Here is a 23,962-nt window from a genome sequence, read left to right on the forward strand (position 1 = left end):
CCAGAACTCCATCTTCCCATTCAATGATAAAAACCCAATACCTTTAAAACTATTTCTGTGAAAAAAATAATTCACGTTGTATTAAAAAAGCCTAGTAACTCACTGTGAAGTTGAGAGAGGCAAGATGGCAGGCCAAAAATTCTTTCAGACATGACAGCAAAATCAATAGCAACAAATGACAAACTTTAATGGCCCAGCAGTGTTTGATTCTAATGCAGAAAGACACATATCAAACCATCACACTGCATTAAGCAAAATCTTTAAGAGAGCTTTAAATGTTCTGCCCATAAAAGATTACCCACGTCACGCAAAGGAAAGATTTCTTACAAACTTCATGAGTTTCCTGCATGCAATTTTACCTGCTACAGCAGTTATGGAAACGGTAAGCAACGCAAACATTGCATCATTTTAGAAAAAAGAAGAGGAAAGATGCAACAAGCTGTTCTGCCAACTGAGGATCTCAAATTTTGGCAAGACAGGTCTCCCAAGAGCTTATTAACATTCTCTCCTGTGAGTGACAGGAAAGGCATAGGGTGAGTACAAATTATTGCCCAATTTCTATTAGCTTTTTTTTTTTTTAAAAAAAAAAAGAATTGTTGGTAAAAGTCTTTCCTTTGAAGATTTTAAACAGCAGTTTTATTGTTTTCATAAAAGCCTCATTCAGTTCACAGTTCTGTTTTCATTCCTCCGTAGTAAAACATAACAAGAAGTGCCAGCAGAGCCAGGCTGACAGACAGTATCTTCAGTCCACCTCCCTCCCGTCGCCACGGGAGCTGCAAAGCCACGCGGGAGCCGAGCGGTGCCTTCCCTGGCATCTCAGCGGAAGGGCGTGCTTCCCAGTTCGTGCCGTTCCATGGTGCGTGCCTGAACTCCTGTGAAGAAAGGCACATATCCAGCTTGAAACCGCGTTACGGATTTCTGATGGTACATACCAAACGCAAATAAAACCTCCTCTTTATATTGAGGTTCAAATTAATACCCCTTTTTCAAGACAACCAACAATTCAACCTGCGCTGCATCCTCATCAGGTCGTCAGTTTTTCACACAGAAATCTTACCAATGCCACACAAAGTCAATCTTTCTAATGGAATTAACCGGCAAATCAATGAAGCTGTTAGCAACAGAAACAAATCTCCAGACCTCAATGTCATCGAAGAGAGCTGTTTGATGATTATTTTTTTCTTTGTTTGTTTTGCTGCTATCTCACTACTCTCCCATTTTTGGCTTCTTCAAAAGAAACGTCTAACCGGTGATAAAGGGGACCACAACACAACAACCCTTTGCACAGCAGGGCTCTTCGACAGTCAATCATCGTCTCCTGGTGTGCCAGCTCAGTGGTGCTTGAAAATCCTCCCACAGGGCTTTTCCCTTCCCCCGACCCTCAGGAGGCAGCTGTGCTAAAACACTCACCTTCTCATTCAGCATATGGAATCCGAGTTCCCTGCTGCGCCTGCCGTTCCCATTCCCAACCTGACTGCAAGCCCCAAGATCCCCCAGAACGTGAGGCCTTTTAACTGCAGCGCAAATTACAGACCTTGAGTCACTATTTCAGCTGAAAATGGAAGTGGAAAGAATAAGAAACTCTCCTCTCTCGCAACCTTCTTCCGTTCAGCGGGCTAGCATGGTAGATGCTCAAAAGTAAAAACATCTATTAAAACTGTAATCTGGTGACATTCACAAGAAGTGTAAGTGGTAAAGGTGTAATTAAACAAAGGTGTAACAATCTCGCATCAGAAGATTCAATATTTCTGTTCATAATTTCTTTTTTCCTCCCTCTATTTCAATAATCTCTTAGGAATTCAACTGAGCTCAGCTGGATTTGTAAGTGGTTTGAAATTTTCCAGTTAAAAAAAGGTTTTTGATTAATCCATTTTATTTTTTTTCCCTTCACATTTCATACAAACCAAGTCAGGGACCCAGAAAGTAGTACCTATCCGGATAATCTTGTCTTTCCAAGCAGCTGAAACAGGGTCACCTGAAAATACAGACCAGATGCCCAACTCCCTCTTTTACCAAATGTATTTCTGGGCAAACTCGAAGAGGTATCAAAGCTCCAGGAAAGATGCCTTCCCATGAAAGCCTGACAGCACAATTCAAACTGTCTGTAACTGCCTCCTGTTTTCCATTTCAGGAATCAGCTCCATTATAGTAACTGTAGAAGGAAAATAATGATTACCACTGCGTAGGTAAGTAAGCATCAAAGGGGCAAATGACAGCCTGGCGTGTTAGTCTAACATCTGAGGTATTGTTGATTTAGATCACAATTCACACAGGCAAAGGGTTACTGAACAAGTGACCTATGAAATGAGGATGACTTCCTATATACACTGCACCCAGAAGACCATCAAGCTGGTAAACAGAGGAAAAGGAAACAGGTAAGCAAATTGGGAGGCAGTGCTCCGCAGTGTAAGGCACAACACCAACACTACTCCAGGACTTCAGTGTATATTGCGCAGAACACGTTAGCTTCATCAAAATCTACGAAACCGCTTCATATTAAGTTATTCATTACAATCAATTCCTAAGACATCTGAAATTTTAGTAACTGGCCACAGCTATTTTATCCCCAAAAAGCTGATTAACCTTTGCCTGCAGAATAAACTGGAAACCATACACCGTTAAGGATTTTTTATATATTAAACAAAATTCATTTGCAGTTTATTCTTTCTAGACATTTACAAAGCCTTTCTTTTCTTTGCAGGCCTCACAAATCTCTACCAATCTAAGGTGCATAATTATGGTCATGACCCATTTTTACATGTATCGTTGGTGCATCAACGCTAAGGCTAAAGTGATTTAAAAGAATGGATAAGGCTGGAAAAATATCAATACAATCAAAGACTGATTTCTTCTGATATTTAATTTTCATCAATTCATGACTTAAAATTTGGCCGACTACAATCAGACTCCCAACTCCTTATTAAATATTTCTACATGGCTTGATAATCAGTGAAGTCCTGAATATGTAGTTGTACAAGACTAGATGCTACCCCTTAGAAAACAGAGAAGAAGAGCCAGTACCTCATAAACGACTTTGTAACTTTCTCCTCGATGCTCCTATTCATGCTCAGCCTCAGTTCCTATCTAACTGTCTCTCTGCGAGACTGGGGATAGCCAGCAAAACACCCCAAACACAAGTTACAACTCCTAAAATGTTTTGAGGGACTTTTTTCCCCCCCTTTACTAACAGTTAAACACACCAGCGTTTCACGCATTCGTTCATGCTCCTATGCAGTAGTTTCCAGTAGTGATTTCACTGGCACTTCATTTCTGTTTTACAGGTTTTCTGTTTTCCAACGTAAAACCATGAATAGCCTATACTGGGTTTTTTGTTACCATATTGTTTTCTTAAACCTCTATTGCAACGTGCAATGCATATTTACTAGGTAGTGCTGCATACTGCTAGTAACACAGAATGGCAAAAGCGATTTTAGCAAGGTTTACAAAGTTCTGGTGGTGGGGAGCGCCACTGGCCCCACGGCCCATTGTCCCAGCGCTATTTCATCTGAGTAAGTCAGCCTCTAAAGTTGTGAGCCCCATTTTCTTCCTTACTTCATCATATTTGCCATAAATTAGATGATCATACTGATACACTAAACCCATTTTTTATTTTCTTTCTGTAGATGCGATTTTATCTTACCGTACTTTACTAATATTGAAACTTAACTGGGTTGGAGGTACAAGTCTCACAAAATTCTTTTGCTTTCCTCCTATCTTATATTTTGAACTCTGATGCATTTGTATCTACCGGTAGTCACATTTTCTAAACTGCTCAAAACTTTCAGATTTTTGCAGTATCTCAGATCGTATGTCAAACAACTTAAACCGTAACTTTTTCTTTCAATAGCTGCATACATGAAATACTACTCCTATTACCTTGCTAACCGGAAATCTTTACAAATTTTCTCATGGATTAAACTGTTCTTATACGGACAAAAAGATCACAATTCGCAAACTAAAGTGACGCTTTTCTTTAAGATGTACTTTGCAGCTTATCACTTAAAACACTACTGCGTTTCTGTTTGATGCTGTATATCTCTTCAGATGATCCTGCCAAATATTTTCTTTCAAGAAAAGTAATGAATATGTTCATCTGATCCATGTTTTCTAAGAACTATTCTCTAGTTTGCCCCAAAATTCTGCCGTGCAACACCGACGCATGGGTAACACCGCTGGCTGCCTTGAAAATTTCCGTCACTGCTGTCACAGAAGATGCATTTGTCAAAAAGGGTTCACCTGGCTCCCTGCAACGGAAAGGCTCCTTCAGCAAATGGCAGGCTTTTGCCCCCCCGGGAACTCGTACTAACAGCTTTTAAAACCAGGATAACCGCTCAGAGACACCTGCAGGTAGATGCATCTTCCTCGGAGTCTGTTGTGCAGCTCTGTAAGACGCGACACAAAACTCTCGGTGGGAAGAGGAAGAGCTGCGCTAAGCCGCCCGCGTTCTTGCACTCTCTCTTAAGCCTGAGCCAAGGGCTGAACGGCCCTCACTGCAGTCTGGACAACAGCGAAGTGCCTGGCTAGAATATAATCAAGTATCCTATGACCAGCTGTGCTGCTGAAAAGCACTGTATAGATATTTTTATTCGGGCAAAAAGTCCTTCTTCAGGCTCTGTTTGAGGAAGTAGTTTTCAGGTAAAGTGTGCAGTATATATTGTAGTGCATATTGCATGCACAGAGACGGAGGGGAGAGGAAGAAGTTACAGAAGCTAAAACTAAAATCAAGCCTTCTAGGGTAGAGAAGGCAAATTACACGAGCTTCTTTGGGCTGTCATAGGAGCTTCAGAGTCTGCAATATTGCAGTACTGTATTCTGAGATCCTCCCATACACTTGGCCCTTGAAGAGCTATCCAAGACACTGGCAGAAAAGATCTTTCCTGTTTTGTGGGGAGGGGAGTTCTCCACAGAAAACCAAGTTTATTAGAGCTCTTTTATGCACCTTTGGTGTAAAAAACCTAGGTGGAGGCAGAGATCTCGTCTGTTGAACTAGCAGTTCCACTGGTCCACTGCCTGTGCTCTCACTTTACAGGAAAGGCCCTTACTTGTATCTCTAGATAAAATATTTGCAGTGCATTAGCTTTTCAAGGAAATCTTCAAGGCATTTCTGTAATATTCTGAAGAGGAAATGGCCTCAAGTTGCGCCAGGGGAGGTTCAGGCTGGATATTAGGAAAAATTTCTTCCCTGAGAGAGTGGTGAGACACTGGAAGAGGCTGCCCAGGGAGGTGGTGGAGTCACCGTCACTGGAGGTGTTCCAGGAACGTGTGGACGTGGCACTGTGGGACATGGTTTAGTGGGCATGGTGGGGTTGGGTTGGTGGTTGGACTTGATGATCTTACAGGTCTTTTCCAACCTTAGTGATTCTGTGTGCTATAACTGCTGATATTTACTATACACAATCACTAGTGAGAATGCAAGTTTCTTAAGCTGAGCTCAGAAATCACACTGTTGTAGCTGCAAGACTCGGGAAGATTAGCATAATGATTCAGTTCAGTGGAATTTAGAACTAAACCCAAAGCCTCTTTTACCCAAAAAAATACTTGGAAGAAATCCTAAGGTAAAGAAGTTTCCAGAAATATGTGTTTATACTAATTTAAGTCTTGATAGGCCGTAAACTCTTTGGTAGACTTGTTGTTAATAAGGAGCATTGCTCTCACTGAAAAGGACCACAACGAAGGAAAAGGTACTCCAAGATTTAAACCTATGTTCTATTAATCAAAATGAGGGGAAGAAGGGAAATTATCAAACTGAAATGCAGAGACAGACACTTTGAGCTAAGCATCTTGTATTTCCATGGAGGCAGCCTTTCATCTTGTTTTGGCAGCCACAAAGTAAACACAAGACTTTGCTAATAAGGTATAATATAAATTATTAAACCATCTAGTGTATGATCAAATGCATTTCAGATTATTTTTTGAATAATTCTGCCTTGACGACTGCCAGGAGTAATATATTTTGTGTGCTCTTGCACAGACCCATGGACTGCTGTCTTTCTGAAGCTCCAGTCCCAGACTGAAACTGCCGTGCATGAAAGAAATACATAATCACATCAAAACCTAAACTTTGGCATCTGTCGATCACAGCCTAGCTTTTCATAAGATCTCACTTCATGTTAGTCAACAAAGACATGAGAGCAACTCTTTAGCTCTGAGCTGAGGTTTTAATAGATTCAAAACATTTCTTACATGCAAATTTCTTTTATGGCTCAGGGGCACTGTTAGAGCTTGAAGTGTTAGCTAACTGCTGTGAAAAACTACTTGACTGAGCATATCTCAAGATAAATTAGACTTCTGAATTTTTTAGCCCAACCAAGTACATCTTACACACTTGTACTACTGGCTTTAAAAATCCAGACTTTCATATAATCATGCACAACAAGTCTGTGTGACAAATTAAAAGAAAACATGTTAAAATATGCATTACATATCCTGCTGTGCTCCTTGAAACTCTGGGCTATTACACTTTGGAGGCATTTTTCCAATTTAAAAACCAAACAGTTACTGAAGGTCACTTAGGTTACACATCCAAAAAATATGTAAATTAAATTTTATTGAATAGTTCCGGAAGACACGTTTAGTTCTATAGGTATTAAGAGAGCTCCTTTGATTTATTACTTAGGAAATTCTACCAGCCTTCTCCAAATGTGGAATCTTAAAGTAGAAAATAAATGGCATAGAAAATATTTTCTTCTAATGGAATTAACATGATATTCCCATAAGAAGCATCCCTGCCACCATGTATTCCAATGAATGCACAGGGATATGTTGTGAAGAGAAAATGCTGTTTTCCAGCATGCTTGTGTCAGATGTCATCAGCTGTACACCATTCCTAGGAATTCACTGATTCCAAGTACACATGGAGTTTACTTACCCATTTGAAGAAATGGGAAATCTTGAAAAAAAAAAATAATAAAGCAGCCAGGCACTTTTGCAAAGGAATTTGATATTGTTTCTTCTTTTTGTGTGCATATATACATATGTGTTTATGTATGTGTGTGATGTACGACTGTGTGCTTTAGTAGCTAAGCAAGGGGAAAGAACTGAGCTGAAGGATAAAACCAGATTTATTATTAATTTCTCAGTAAATGGTCAGAGTCTCAGCAATAATTAGGATTCTCAATCTGTTAACCCCAAATCGTTACCACTGAACTTATAGCAAGAAAAGAAACTAATCAAAGCATCTTGCAAATAGCTGTAGGCACTAAAACTGTCTTACTGCCTGCCATAGGATCCTAGGATAATTCAGACTGCATCTGGTCCATCCTCCCGCTTAAAAAAAGGGTCAGCTATGGCCCAGTTTGCTCAGAGGTTTAATTAGTTGGGTTTTGAAAACCTCCGAGGATGGAGACTGCACAGCCTCTCTGGGCCTTTGTTCCACTGCCCGACCATCGTCTTGGGGAAAATGTTTCTCTTCACACCCGCTCTGAACCTCTCATTTCAACTGATGCCCACTGCCTCTCCTCCTCCCATGTGCATCACTGTGAAGCACTCAGCTCGGGTCTTCTCAGTAACCTTCCCACAGGTACTGGGGGGCTTCTGTCAGGGTGTCCCGAAGCCAGCCCTTCTCCAGGCCTGAAGAAGCCCCGTCCCTCAGCCTCTCCTCACAAGCCAAGTGCTCCAGCCCCTGACCACCTCTGTGACCCCACGCAGAACTCCTTCCACTTACCAACTCCTAACGTACATCAAGATCACTACACATGACCCAATCAAGTCAGGTAAGCAATACTCCTCACAGCTGATCCATGGTCAAATACAAAGATAAAATACATTTAACAATGGGAGGATATAGAGATTGATTGACCTTAAGCTCAGCTGCATCAAATCAGACCGTTTCTTCCAGAACATGGACATCAAATTTAACTAGGGGCTACCCCTGCCCTGCATAGCAGATCAGCAAAATCTTTTTTCTTTCCCAGTAACACTTGCATGATCTGTCTGATTCCTTTGGTCAGTGTAGAAAGAACACTTCTCCATTACTCAACTACCTCTCACCTCGATTACTACCACAATCTCCTCCTGTCTGTCCTGTTTTCCTTCTACTTCTCCCCATTTCTCTCCCGCATCATCGGACCATATGGTCTCTCCCAATAAACAAAAGCAGAGATGCCAACAGGAACACAAATTTGGAGTGACGTGCCATATCATGACTTTCTGTCATGCAGACCCATCTCTGGAACATCCTCCTGAATGAACATTAAATTCAAACTTTAATATTCCCATGTAAGAGTATAAAAGAAATCAATTCTCCCTCTGTAAGTTACTGTACTTGAACTTCCCACCATTACTGTAAGTCTCCATTGGTATTTTTCTTGGCAGACATCTCTCTGCTCTCTTCATCTCTCTACCCTTACCTAAGGGTAGGCCCTTGCCTACCTACTTCTTTTTCCTCCCCCAAAGAATCTTTAAGGATTATTCCCTGAATGAGCCCTCAAAATTCATAACGCAGTTAAAAGCCAGACAGAAGGCTGAGTAACTGGGGCTTATTAAATGACTTCCTTTTTGATGTACACTTTGAGGAGGAGGGAAACAACCAGGAAGATCAACTAACGAAAGAAATAAAAAGAAGAGAAACAAACAGTCAAGAAAACAGAAGCCAAAAACACCTCCAAAATGTTTAAAACAGTCTTGTGTTGCTTTCCATTATACTCACTTGTTTCAGCTTGCTTCTTTACATTTACCTATAAATGCTTCCAGCCAGGAGTTGACTCTTTCTTTACATATTTGTATTTTATGCTGCTCTTAAACTTAGCGACTTACTATCCTCCCACTATACAAATGATGCGTTGTCAAAATAACCTGTCATTCAAGGTCAGAAGCAGCATTTTGAAAAATAGTCAGTGTGATGTCTGGATTCTGAGCTCCCCCCCTTTTTTTTTTTTTTTTTTTTTTTTAAAATAAGGTGTGGGGGGTGTCAACCACTATGCCGGAAACAAGTGACACGCAAGCCGGCATTCCACTTGGCACTTGCAACCACAAGAGAACGGAGAGATCTTTTAAGCGGAAAAAGTTTGTGATTCAAAAATCGCAGTTGTCCAAGTAACAACGTGAAATGAAGAATGAACCTCACAGCACAACGTGGACAAATTCAGGATGGGGATCTGTCACTATTTATTTCCCTGTGCGTAGCACAGTTTTATGAAAGAGATGGCAGGTGCTTGCTCTGGGCACTTATCTGGTAATTAGTTGGCTAACAGACAAATCCGTTTCCTAGAGATCACCAGCACAGGCTTCATGGCTTTGCAAATACATTACACTGAATTACAGGATATACATTAACTTGTAATAACACTAGATACCATTTTTCAGTGTGCATACCATGGCCTGTCTTCGTAGATATCATTCCACAGCACTCCAGCTTGCTCCTTCTTTAAAGGATTAAAGAGATTTTTTTGTTTTTAAAGAAATATTTTAAGGTTGTGTTTATAACACAACAACTTTCCCAGTTTATTTTGTTGGTGATGAAAGAGTGACGAAGAGCTAGCAGTATGTGAATGCTCAAAGACTTCTAAAAATGAGATTATTAAATGAAATACGATATGCTTTTTTATAGCACAAGCCTTCAGAGACCATCACCTTTTTGCTTTCCTTTTACATCGTGAAATAACAATGACAATTATATGGAGGTCAATGGTAGCTACAGGCAAAGACACGAAAGGTTTCCATCAGAAAGCGAACCCCGGTAAAATGAATAGCTAGATGTGAAAATATATATTCATGCCACAAGAACCACCAATATAACTGAATGATATTCACATATCAACAGTGAAATGAGTAATACTGCTTTTACTTAGAAGTCAACTCTCTGAGTATATATTAAAACACTATCTTTAAGAGGAATTCTATACTCCCAAATGGTAGAAAGCATAAAATACTAAAAGCCTTTCTGACCATTGTTATTTGCAAAGAACACTGTGATAAATATCCAAGAAATACCTCAAGGGACATTCTCTCTCAAAATCAGGAAAAGCTTTTAAAGATCTTTCACATGGAGCGAAGTAGAATAAACTGATACATGTACATATTCTTGGCTAAAGCCTTCCCCTTAATCCTAGAGTATGTCGTAATCCTGAATTTATGGTGTTTTCATTTATTCCTACAGAATGGAGCATTAGAAATGGAATGTTCCACGGAGACTTCAACATTGTATTATAAGACAATCACAGAGACAAAGGATACAGCCCTTCTTACACTCCAACCTCACAGATAATAAACACGGTATGAAAGGAGCATTATTAATATTTAGGAAGGATACTAGTTTCCGGAGTTTCAAATTCCATACCAGTAGGCAGCTGTGGGATCTATATGCCTCCCTCGCTTTACAGGTAGAGAAACAAAGAAAGAAGATTAAAGCGTCTCCAGTGCCGTAATGCAAGCCAGCAATCAGGTCTCTACAATTCCTGTCTTAGATTCCAGTTGTCACCAGAAGCCAACATAGCCTCTAAAACCTTTTCTCTCTGTCAAGTTTTAGTTTTAAATACATTTTCTTAAAGCTAGGCAATGCCCTAATGTGTAGTCTCCTGACAATTTCTCTTACATGCATTTTCACAGACTTTTCTGTCCGGTATTAAACACTTCCAGTTCCTGGGACTGTAGATGCTCACCAAGCACAGCGGGAATCAGACCTTGGCAAAAAGGAGCATTTCATGCAAGCCTGACATTTAACAGTTAATAAAGTGTGACCGATCTTGACCAACTTTGCGGGTTCAGTGATAATACAAAGGTTTTCTTTTCATATTGTCATGGCCTCTTTCCTTTAAATACCCTTAGCTGTTTTAGGAGGTCTCCCACCGTGCCAGTTAGCATACTTTTGAGCACCTGAGGGAGTGTCTTGAAATCCAAGTCTCCTTTTTAATTTCACACTCAGTCAAGTTCAACTGCAGTTAATGGAGGACTCTCTCATGGAAACATCAAACAATGGTTACTTTCTGCGATCAGCTAGCCGAACTGCTCTAACACAATCTCTGTATCCCCAAGTCTCCACAAAGGATTCGTCAGCCCTTCTCCACAATAAAGATTATATGAGAAAAACCTTTCTTGGCTTGCTGTCTATTTTATGCTAGATAATCATGATAGCACCTTGGCACTCTGTCTAAGACATCAAAGAACAGTAAGTATCCAATCTACAGGCTGTAACGAATATCTACCCTCAGGAGAGCGTTTGTATCGTTCAGGGGGTGGTCTGACTAGACAACCAACTTCCCTATCTGTAAAGGACTGAAGTGCATAAGCACGAACTCGCGCCCTATCATGCTCAAATACTGGCTGAGAGCTTCCAGTGAATCTACTGGACCTCAGTCTTCTCCCACACAGGTTTTACATGGTGGGCTCTATCAGGTTATATCTGATAATTCCTAGGATTAGCTCATGAGGGGAAAATCAGTTCCTCTGGAATTAACCATGAAGTAACAAGTACTAATTTCCTCTTTTTCTCTGAGACTTCATACCCTGGAGTTAGGTTCTCTTAAATGCTGAACAGTCACCGCTGCAATTTGCTTGAACACGTGCTACAAAATTTAAATAATTTGTAAATATCTAGTTCCAAGTATTTTAAACTGACCACCATCAAATTTGTTCACTACACTAACCTTCTAGCGGACACTTTGAACAACTGCCTCACCTCCATCCATGAAATGGGAAGACGAAAGCTGCATTTCAGGAGGATAATGTAAAAATAAACTTATTACTGCTCCTGAAGCACTCAGAAATTTAGCTATGGCGGTCGCAGGGAAGGTTAGAAAGAAATTACTAACTCCCTTGAAAGTGAGGTTTAAACAGCATGTAGCAAATAACACTGCTATTACACAATGAACAATGAAGAGGAAAACTATCTAAGAATAGCTTATTAAATGAATAGTCTCAGCTCTGTGCACAGAAGGAAAGAAACCTGCGCGTGCGCGTGTGTGAAAATAGTGCATAAGCACATAATTGAAGGCTGAAACATCATATGGTTGGCATTTACATGGAAAAGAGGAACTGAAACTGTAGAGTTTTCTTAGTTCAGAGTACTTCACTTTACACTCCAAATAATTTGTGCACATATGTACGTGAGAAGTATCATTAATTTCTTCGCGTTATCACGTATTATTGGTTTTCAGTGTCACTGCAGCATTACACTTTTCTTTATTTAGAAAAGGACACTGGTCTGTCGAAGACAACCCATAATATTTTAATACACTTTGCTTTACTGTTTTGTTGTTGCTTTTGTCTCTAGGTGAATACAAGTATTGACTGCTGAGCAAGCAGTGTCCTCGATTCCATTCCATTATCTCAGCCCATCCTAGTAACTTTTGAGCCTACTCACTGACTTCAAGAACAGAAGCGCAACCCAATAAGTTTCATGAATGTCAAGGGCTGGTAGGAAAAAAAAAAAAAAGAGAGATCTGAATCAGTGCTCCCGTCGAGGGAAAGGCCAAAGCCCAGCCTCAACAATCTGTTTTTTGCCATCACCCCGCTGACCAATCTGTACTCCTAAAACTCCAGATCACATGCAATAGTGACACAAACCACCTAGAAGACATTTTTGTCCACAGGGAAGTCAGAGCAGACAGGGAAGATGTGGAGAGGAAGCTGTGGGTTTCGCTGTAGAAACACGGAAGGAACCAGAGGACCCTCGTGGTTGCGCCTCAAGTTGCACCAGAGGAGGTTCAGGCTGGATATTAGGAAAAATGTCTTTCCTGAGAGAGTGGTGAAGCACTGGAAGAGGCTGCCCAGGGAGGTGGTGGAGTCACCGTCACTGGAGGTGTTCAAGGAATGTGTGGACGTGGCACTGCGGGACACGGTTTAGTGGGCATGGTGGGGTTGTGTTGGTGGTTGGACTTGATCTTACAGGTCTTTTCCAACCTTAGTGATTCTGTGACCCAAGGCATGGGAGATCAGGCTTTGTTAGTTGAACTCCTCACTGGTTTGTTCTCTAACTCTGTGAATGCAGCTTTCTCATGCAAAGACTGTCTCTGCTTCACGGTGCTTCAAAACTAAATGGAAGACCAGATGAAAACTGGATAAAAACTAAATATGAAAGGGAGGGAGGTGGTACTGCTTAGCAGGGGGAAGACTGTTTCAACAACCTAGCTTGCTCCTAAGGACGAAGAGTCTACAGTTCCCACTTCTCCCCACCTTTTCACAGCCGAGGGACCTACCTGATCGGATGCTACCACTGTATAGCAGTGTAGGGTATGAGAATGATTTGACATAGTAAACTGCTACAACGGTATTTCTTCTACTTTTCAGATTTGCCACGTTAGGCCTAAATTAAAATGGTAATGCGTTTCTATCAAACGCCGAATCACCAGTTGCAGGCCATTTCCTTGTAAGTGAGGAAAAGGTGAGGTTCTTAGGACAGATTCAGAGTCTTTGAAAGGAATTTCACTCACCTCTACTTCTCTGAAACCCATAAAATCTCTCCTAAAATCCAGTAATACTAAAACACACTGCTTTCAGGAAAAGAAATTAAGAAAATCTGAGATAACCACAAATAAAAAACAGAAGACAACCTGAAAATGGCAAACACATACAAGGTGCCTACAGGGGTGAGATACGGAAGCCCACAGGATGACAACTGTGGGACTTAACCTAGTCTTTACCAAATGGATGGGGCTGGATTTCAAAATGCTTCATGTCTCCATGCTAAAGCTTAACAGCACTACAACAGTTTTTTTACCGCACAAGATACTCTCCCAAGCATAGCTCTAATTCATTCCTTTCCAGCTATTAAGAGATACACATCTGGCTTTCCCCTGTGGTTCTGTGACAAAATCTGATTATGCCACAGAACCTTAAGCACTCCTCACTGAAAAAATAATGAACTAATGTTTCTTTGGACAGAGATACACGTTGATAGTTGAAAGAGGAAAAGAATTCCTGTCATTCTAAGCACTACTTCCATTACTTTACCAAATTAAAGTTCTTGTATTTAGAAAAAACTATCTGTGTCAGAAATGGATATTGACAGCCATCCTTTTGGTATGAAAATTATGTTATCTGCACTTATCAGAGATTTTGTATGTGAGAATTGCAAAATAGATTCCATACGGATAAGATAAAGCACAGTCAGACTGACTGAAATGACTTAGAATCACATATGAAGTTATGTCAAAACAAGGATGAGATTTAAAAAAAAAAAATCCTCTAGTCCTGATAACAGGACCCTTTCTCGAGGACCAGAAATCCATCTGGTCGATATTATGCATAGGTAGTTTTTGTAGCTATGTGATGTTATGACAAAAAAAGCTTAAATGTACCGCCTACACGTCTTTGTTCCATCAAAACTATTTTCACAAAAATTTCCAAGCCACCCCAAACCAAAATGGAGCATTTGTTAAAGTTCTGCCTCAGCATATATACAGCTATGAAGAGGAATCCATCAATTTGGAAGTTAAGACATTTAGTGAATAATTTTCTCATATAATATTGTTTCAAGGACCTCATGGTTATACTGAGACTAAAGAAAAAGAATATTAATTTCCATGGGGCTTTTGCTTTTTATTCTGCATTTGACACCTGGCTCTCCAGCCAGCCATGTTTCATTCCTTTCGCCATTTATCAATCACACATCCGTCTCATGTTGGGTGGTCAATGCCTTTTGATGGGCCACATGAGCCTACTCCAGGCACTACCATGCCTTGCCAATCACACAACCAGACATAAATCCATCCTGTGATTAACAGCTACTAGCTCTCCTTCTCCACACATCACATATGATCCGACACGTATGACCCTCACCTGGTAGCCGTTGGAAAAGAGGGTATCGGATAGTACCTAGTGAGGCAGGTGAACTCTTCTGGTGGCTGCAGGTTGCCCCACGCCAGAGGCTGGCCATTCCTGCACTAGCATAATGGCAACATGCTCATGCCTCCATGGAGAGGGCTTCTTCAGAGGCCGAGTCCCACAAAACAGTGTTTGTACTGGTAAGGCCAGGTAACAAGGCAAAAGGAAAAGTGTCATAAAGAAGACATTGATAGCACAGCAGCGTCAACATTCATTACAGTGTTTGTGGACTTATGTTGAGCCAGAAGCTGGGAAATAACTATTTTCTTATGAAATGATGAGCTACATAGGTCAAATGTGGTCTGCCTTCAGGCCCTTAATTATTCTGTGTGATTGTCATCACCAAGAATAACTAAAAATGCACATTTCTTTTTAAGAAATGCTTATCACTGAAATATTTTTTAAATTCAAGTTTTTATTCTACAGGCGATTTGTCGGCCCTTCTCTACCATAAAGACTACATGAGAAAAATCCATATTATTTCTTGCATACCTTGATGGCTTAGATCACCATGTAGTTCAACTTTATTTTCAACTTTACACCAGTGTATCGTAATTGAAAAGAACTCCATGCCAGTGCTTGTGACCTTGACAATTAAAAGCTGAAGCACCACTGAAGTACATGTATCTTCCTCACCATAATTCCAATGTCTCAGGTTTTTATATTATCTAGGATGGAAGAAATATGTCCTGGATTTCCCAAGATAATAATTTTATTATTACACCAAACCTGGGTTGTGGTCCTGACTCCAGTAAAAGAAATGAAAGTAAATATGCTGAAATTTTAACATCCTGTGGGCTTGAGCTTCAAACACAGGAAAACTGTGCTTGAAGCCCTCTGATTCTTTCGAAACCTCAAAACATGAACTGTTTCTGATGCAAACCTGCGAATCTGCTTAGAGCAAACTCCCAGTGAAAATTATGAACACGCTTTGGAATCCGTTCTGATGAACAAGAAAGGCATAATACCGAAAGGACCATGCAAAGAGATGGAGTGCTGATTTTACTTTAGTAGGAACGTATACGAGATTTGGGCTATCTACACTAACCATATCACACCCCTACCACAACCTCTCATGCTATACTGGCTAGATCATCAGTGCAATATTCCTCCTTCCCAATGCAGGATCAGACAATTACATCAAATCCCGTCATACTGTCTGGATTTTAGCCAGTATAGGGACTTAGCTAGGCATTGGAGTAAGTCAGTAGAAAATCTTTCTTCATCTTTAAGCAGGGTTCTAACATCCAAAATAATAAATTAGAGGTGGGGGAATCCTTCAAGTCATTTAAATACACAATGGGAAGTAGTCAGAGGAAGGTTATCAAGACTGGTTTACTGTACACTAACCACAGGTAAAGCTGTCTTTGAACAGCTTTAATGAAGTGCTTAAATGACTAGTTACTTTTCTAAATGTTTCTTTTACCTAATGGTATTTGATAAAGCCCACAAGAACAGCTTGCTTTGGAACTTGTTACAAATAAGAACTGGACGTAAAGTTAAATAAATTCAAGAGTCAGGTCTCATGAAAACCTTCAATGTAATAGGCAACGAGCCAAGTTTCTTAGATGGAGAACGCAAACTTTGAAAGCGAGTATTCCTCTTGTAGTTTGAGAGGAGTCCTTTAAAAAAAAAAATCTTAGATTGGGGGAGAGATTGTAGCAGGAGGGCAAGGGTTTATTTCTGTTGTTGTTTGGTCCAGTAAATCTGCAACAACATGCTTTAATGGCTAATGGCATGAGCAAGACTTTGAACTGATTACACGACAAAGGATCTAGAGTGAGTGTTAAACTTGGTGTGGGATACAGCCTGTAAAAACACAAAGTTACTGTATGCAGCCTTTGAAGAAGCACAACTTTACTAAGCTTGCTTAGATACTACAGCTTTCTGCGGGCTGTCTTTTAAAGGATACAGTCATTCTCTTATATTCAACAGGGTCACAGTAAGTTCTTTGGATAGTCTAGTGTAGTTAGGAGTATATCCTTGGTGGACTAAATTTAAGGCTCTGAATTTCACACCCGCTTCGCTGAAGTACGGCATTTGGGTAATTTAAGATATATTTTCTCCAATGTAGCCACCAAGTAGAACCTTATCCTTATGACTCAAGTGTAATTTAATTTCAGTTAAAGATATAGCCACTGTAAATTTGGTTTTGAATTTTTATATGCAGACATCCCCATACACAAAATATAATTTAATACTGATAAAAGCTTAAAAATTAATTTCTTTCTCCTACTGAAAAGTCTTTTCCCCTTCATCTTACTACCCTTGACACCACAAAAAAGTCTCTATACTGACAAGTATATTAAAAACACAAACCTAAATCACTATATACAAATATCATCAAAGTCTAAGTGGGAAACTATAATTATGAATGGATCTCGGTATTCTACTATGACTCACAATTAATCCTAATATTGCTGGATCAGTTCAACACTGTTCTAATAGTTTTGTCAGAATAAAAAAATGTTATTTGCAAAATTTATATATATCTTAGTAAATTCTCATTATCATAAAGAGAATCAACAAGAACACAAAGGATGATTTTAGGCTATTACAAAACCATTAATCGACTGAGAATCTAATAAAATTTTTTGAACACGTATTAATATTAAAGGATACAGAACACCCTAATTTGCCTTGAACATGTTTTGCTAATTTCTTTGAAATGAGATACACTTTTTAAACAGTTTTAAGTTAAAAAGCCACCTTCATTCTCATGACTGTAATTTTTATTTGCCTTCAAAACAATCTCAAAGCTAATGAAGCCCCTTACTTCAATGGCTTTGGCAACAAATATACTTCTAAGAGGCAGAAGTTCAACATTCCAATACCTTGTACGTGTAAAATCAAATCTCCTACTCACCTTTCATTTGGTGATGGGGAAAGCTATATCACCCTTCTAAACCTCTATTTCCTCTCGTGAGCTCCACGTGCCTTTTTCATGCTGTTCCATTTAAATATTCATGTAGAAAGACTACTATGATTACAGCTTCGACAGATGAGGAACACGTAGAAAGATCATCCATCCAAGACATAAATATCTCATGCCTCTGACTGTGTGCTTGCAGGGAAAGGAGAGAGAGGGAGGGAATGGAGAGAGTAACGCTGCCTGCATGAGTTTTTTGGTGATCTAAAGGTAGTAATGAAAAGAAAAGGGATGGCTAAATACTACAAGCAAAGATACAACGTATACATGGGCTGAATATCCTTCATCTACCTTTGTATTAAACTCTACTGGAGAGGTATAAAAGTCAAACCTATAATGACTTTGGTGGCACAATGACTTGGAATTAGATGACCTCCAAAACAACAGAAAAATTGAGAAAAGTTGTGGCTGCTGCATTTTTTTTTCTTGAAAGCCAATTAAAACTTAGTGAATTTATAACCTGGTACATTAAATAATAGAGCATTACTAAAAACAAATGCCTTTCGACAGTTTCCAAAGAGTCCACTTGTTAAAGCTCTGATTGAAAAGAAAAAATATCTTAAAGGGAACTCCTAAATATTACAGGGAGTGTCAAGTCGTTGAAATTACCACGGCTACACACTTCCAATTTGCCCCTATGCCAAGGGAAAGCAGAACCCTCCCACTCATCCTGCAGCGCAGCATCAGCAGGTCAAGTGCTAGAAATAATACACAAAAACGGCAGAACTATTTTAGCACGTGGAGTTTTACTTCTGGAGGCAGAAGGGGTAGAATATTTCTCTTTAACCTTCCCCCATTCTCCAGAAAATGACTTACAGTTGAATCATCCCAGTCATTACTATTTCCATTTATTGCACGCACTGCACAGGATTAACATAATTATGTAATTTAAAGTGATTAGACAGTGACATTCAGCCAAATAACACTGCCTGTTGAGGAAATGAAAAGTAAATAAACTAAAGTTCAGATCTTTTCACCTGAAATGGACTTAAAAGAGCATTTGTTTGAAAAGGGGCTACATAATATGTGTTGTATCAGCTGAGCTTTGATCACTGTAGTTGAAATCCAGCCCTGCCGAGGGATGGGCAGAAAGACAACATGCCCATTAAATTAAAGACCTCAGGATAAAACGGCTTGGTGAAGGTCTTATGTTGGCTCTTGGGTTTACTGCCTTATAACACCGCTATGTATTTTAACCCTCTATGCAGTGCAGAGAAATGTTTTGGATCAAGGAACTAATAACTACCTTCTATTCCAGTTTGCTAGTCATCAAGTAATTGTTGGCTAAATTAAAATGTTCACAGAATTACAGAAGATCAGGCCAGAAACAAACTTAAGCAGTCACCTAGCCCATACCCATGACCCAAGGCAGCTGGCCTACATCTCAAGTGTTTCTCACAGATATTTGCTAAGAGTGTTCCTGAAGATCAGCAATGATTAAAATTCCTCAAGCACTACAGGCAACCCGATCCAGCGCTTATCTGAACCCAGCAAGAAAAATCTATTCTGCCTGTAAGAAAGCATCCATCCTGAATTTCCGATTCTAAGATGAGAAATGTTGGGCTTTCAAGTAGAAGAAAAAATCAAATCAACTCAAATCCCCAAACAAACAAAGCCAACATGGTGCACAGACAATGTGTAGATCATGAAAATCAGCATCTAACGAACAGCACATTACAAATGTTTGTCATTTTTTCAGGGAGAAATGAGGCTTTTTAAGGTCCCTTTTAAACATATCCATAGATGGCACTGAGCTCCACTCTTAGAAAGGAAATTTCTCTTTTCTTATGTTAATTTTACAGTGACCTTAGCGAAATAACTGAAGAAAACGTACGAAGAAAAGATTAATTAAGAAAGATTTAACACCGTCTTACATGACCTCTATTTACAACCAGCAGGGAATGCGAGTAACACATTAAATAAAAAAGATTAATACATACAAAAGCACTAAACTATTTGTATGCCTCGCGCTACAATCAGTTGCTTCAGAGAAAGAGGGAGAGAGCAACTGAGCTAACAAAAGGTAGGTTCCTAAGAATGCAAGAGCACCAAATATTGCACCATATTTTCACCAAGTATTACCTGAAAACTATTTTACATAGAAAATGTTCCTTTTTTGTCAGTATATTTATCTTAAATAGAAACGTCCCCACATATTTCGCAAACTGCCCCTTCTTGGACATCGTGATGCAAAGATCCCTTTGCAAAGTAGCTTTCCAAGAGAGGTAAAAGGTGTATTTTATTTTACTTTATCTTCTTTGGAAATGCTGATCTTTCATTAGCATTTCTCATACTTTCTACGTCTTCTGCTTCTGTAATTTTATGAAAGATTCCTCTCCTCGCACCTCTATGCCATTTTTTGATCCAAAATTTGCTTCCTCATTCTCTTTTTTCCTTAAATCTCTAATCTCTAGCTCCTGTTCAGGTACCAAGTTTTCCACCACTTTGAAATGCCAGTGTATGTAAAAACTGTGCTTAATAATTACTTCAGTTTTATGCACATCTTCCACATTTCTTTCCAAATCCTTGAAGGAAGTTTCCAATATGGAGAGCTCAATTCTGCCATGACTTCTTTCATTTTCGTTCCAGCAGAAGATACTTTCTTCCCCCTCCTCCATTTTATTTTGCCTGCAAGTGAAGCATCCTTTCTACCCAAGATCAGAGAGTTCCCTTTAAGCTATGCTTTGTTGATTCTTCTTTCTGGCAGGCTATAAAGAAGTGTTTGATATATGCATCTTTCCTGCTTCCTAACATCAGAATAAAGTCCGGGTAATGTTTAGAGGTCATCTTTTGCTAAGGTAACTCGAAAATACTTGTGGCTAACTGGGAAACCAGGAGCATAAAGCTTCTTCACTAGTATCCAGAAATACAACGCTACAATAACCTACTGCAAAAAATGAAGGCAGGATGGAGAGCAAAAGGAACAAGCAGACTGACCAAGCAATTCCTTGCGAACTGAAAATCAGTGGCTCACTCCTCATTTCCTCCGAAGATCCCAACGACTGGAATAACTATTAGCTTAATGGGCCAACTCCAGATCTTCCCATGGCCTGGGAACCATAGAGATGTGCATCAAGACCCCAGACTCAGAAAAGGAGACCCTGCAAATGGGGACTGCCGACAGGAGTCCTTCGCAGGGAAGTGTTAGACATGGAGAATGTTATCACCTACAACAATGGAAAACAGGTAACTGAGAGAAAGATGTACCTATATTTGTTTGAAAAAAAAGTCAGTCACAGATGCGTTACAGAAACAGGAATTATGAATATAAAATAATCATGACTACCTAATTGAATAGCCTCTTAAAATTATTTTTTTCTCACCTTAATTTGCCATCTGATTAAAATTTCCCACCAAAGGCCCTCAGGCTTACAGGGCTTTGATTTTGGCAATGCATTACAATTCTGGCAGGTAGCCAGCCTTTTATTTTTATCCCTCAGTCCTTTGGTCTCTTCTTCATCTATTTCTCATCTTGCAATATGTTTTTTCCCTCTAGTCACAGAACATACGTAAATAACTAGAATTATTTTTGGAGTACAGAAGCACAACATACTCGATTTCCGTTTCTAACAAGAGATCATATTGTTGCAGATTCTCACCACCCCCCCAACCCACCCCCCCCAATGATTAGGTTTGGGCAAGCATTTGTCTGTAAACAGGTTATATTTATTAGGTATTTTACTTTATGCTGCTGAGAAACTGTCAAGATCCCTAAAGATGGCCCAATGAAATTAATAAAAATATTAAAATGTTATTTTAAAATTAAATGACATTCAGACCACTGACACACACTGCTGACTTTTCAAAAATATTTCCTATCCAGTGACAATGTACTCAGTACTATGTGCATTGCAAACCCCAACCCCAAAATCTCACAGACTAGTTTACCAGAGCGCTTAAGAACACAGCGGACATGCTGAATTGCTTTACCGAATCTCAAAATGCTGAAGTACATCCTTAATGCTTTGTCAACTCCAAGTCTACCTCAATGGAGGATATCACTTCTACCACATTTACATCTCGTTTTTTTCCCTTGAAACTTAGTAGAACTAATTCTTGATCAAAGCTTTGAAATATTCATTCACTGTTATCTGTAATTGCAGTTAGTAACTCAGGATATGCCTGTTTTGTCTGAATGATCATTTTTAATGTCACCGTCAATACTTTTTAATGCCCTTTCCACATATATCCTATGTTAGATTCGCTAGAACCGAATCCAAAAATGCCTTTACACATGTGTTCATGCTTTATCGAGTTCAACTTTCACCTATATATCCTCGGTTATACATCTTCTAAACATTGTTCTATTACTGAATCAGCAACTGCACATTTTAAACCAAAATAAATCTATAGTAGATTCAAATTTCTGAGTTAATTGAAATTTCCAAATGTTTTTGCCCCCCAAAATAGCCCTCTTGTAAAATTGCGCAACTGGGAGACATCATTCACTTTTGAGTGGCTTTTGTAAAAAATTCATGCTGAATTAAAAAAAAAAAAATCTTGGCAAATACACATGCATTTTAATGCTTAATACATCCATGACAATCAGTAAGTCTGATAGCTTTGACAGCTTTTTAACCTGAGCCGCTGACTCCAACACTCCTCTGTCCTTCCTGTCCCAACTTCTGTCACAGAGCCTAATGTTATTCAATGCCAAGACCTTATTCTAAGCCCATCTACTTAGTCCCCCTTTTTTCCTTAGAGAATATTAACTGCTAAGAAATTCCACATCATTAATGCATTAATGGATATACGTATTAGGTGTGTTTTTCATATATTGAAAAAGCATGATAAAAAGATATGCTAGAAATATCCTGACTGAATTCTATCAATATTTGTCTGCTTCTTATTTGGCACAGACATACAATGCGTGAATATTTTATGGAGTCTGTAAATTGTCCCTTGTGTGACATTTTGCATTCGCTCTTTTCCAGTCAAATCTGTTGATTCCAGTTGGTGACCTACTTCTTGTATTTCCTTAGACCAATTTGTCACCCCAGCCATGGGGTCAAAAGGGTAAAAAAAAAAAGGTCCACAATTGTTCCTTCAAACACACCATGCTGCTTGTGGTGCTCCCTCAGAACTTGTCAGAAAAAAATATTGAGGGACATGTAGCAGATGAGAAAGAGAGAACACAATTGCAGGTAAGCTCTGATCCTTTGGAGGTATTCCTCATCACAGCACTTATAGAAGTTTCTTCTTTCTTAGGGTGGGTTTGTGGCTTACTTTGACATCCTCACATTACAGTGCGCTAAAATTTTATAACTTTATTTTTTTAGCCATATGATTAATTTCCTTAAAAACTGTACAGTTTTGAAAGCTTTCACTTTCTCTCTGAACATTCCTCGTTAGAGAGAAGTACAGCTGTGATGTATTTTGAAACATCTTTTATTGTGTCCTATGCAAGCTAGCGAAAATACTGTTCATTATAGCGAGTGATGCCTAGGATACACTACAAAAATAGCATCTTTATAACCGCTGCAGACTGTCTACGACCCCGTTACAGCCCTGACTCAACAATCCACCCCTCTTCACCACAGTACTTGAGCAACATGCTCAACTGTAAGGTGTGCACAGCAGCCCCAGTAATTGACACCGCCATTAGGAAAGAGCCAAGCGCTTTGTTGGATGGGAATGGACTGAGGCATATAAATGTTTTACTGCAGTACAGCCCATTATCACAGTCTTCTGATTTAGATTGCCTCGAGCTACATTTAAATTTGCGTGCTTCTTCGAACTGGATCTCTTCATGGACCAGCAAACATAAAGGAGTTGAGAGGAAGCCATGCCACTGACAGGGTGAGACTCGAGGTCCGCTAGAATCTCACTGAGCTACCGGATGCCGGTCGGTGCCTGAGCGAGCTTCTGCCCAGAGGACAGCCGTGCTGAGCGGCAGAAACGTGCCTGGGCTTTAAAGAGTCACCTGGCAGCCGGCCACCCATCCTTTCCAGCCTGGGAATGGAAAGCAGGCCCCAATTCTTGCTCATTTGTGTGCAAAGTGGGAAGGAGAAAGTGAAAGGGCCACATTCGTTTTCATTTTTTGCTTTTATAACCTATTTTAGGTAACTCTTCCTTCTCTCCATGATACAGTTTCATATTTTGTCTTAACATAAAAGTCATCCGAGGTTTTAGTTCTGCATGCTACCCTTTTGAAAACCTGGTGGAGACCCTTGGGATCATGTTGAAGATCCAAGATCTTTGGCTACTTTTGAGGGGGTTCTGAGTTGTCTCCTTCTTTCCTCAACCTGCCACCTGGGCACGTAACAAGCTATA

General features: G+C 39.6%; 1 protein-coding gene across 1 annotated transcript in view; it reads right to left on the reverse strand.

Annotated features, from left to right (window-relative positions):
* Positions 1-610: 610 nt before the first annotated feature.
* CDKAL1 (CDK5 regulatory subunit associated protein 1 like 1) overlaps positions 611-23,962 on the reverse strand; it is a 440,756-nt gene continuing 417,404 nt past the window's right edge. Inside the window, exon 16 of the mRNA XM_059815360.1 lies at positions 611-872. Coding sequence (XP_059671343.1) covers positions 666-872 — 207 coding nt within the window. The 3' untranslated portion in view covers positions 611-665. The remainder of the gene's footprint in view (positions 873-23,962) is intronic.

This window comes from Gavia stellata, chromosome 3 (genome assembly GCF_030936135.1).
Source record: "Gavia stellata isolate bGavSte3 chromosome 3, bGavSte3.hap2, whole genome shotgun sequence".
In the NCBI taxonomy this organism is placed as follows: Eukaryota; Metazoa; Chordata; class Aves; order Gaviiformes; family Gaviidae; genus Gavia; species Gavia stellata.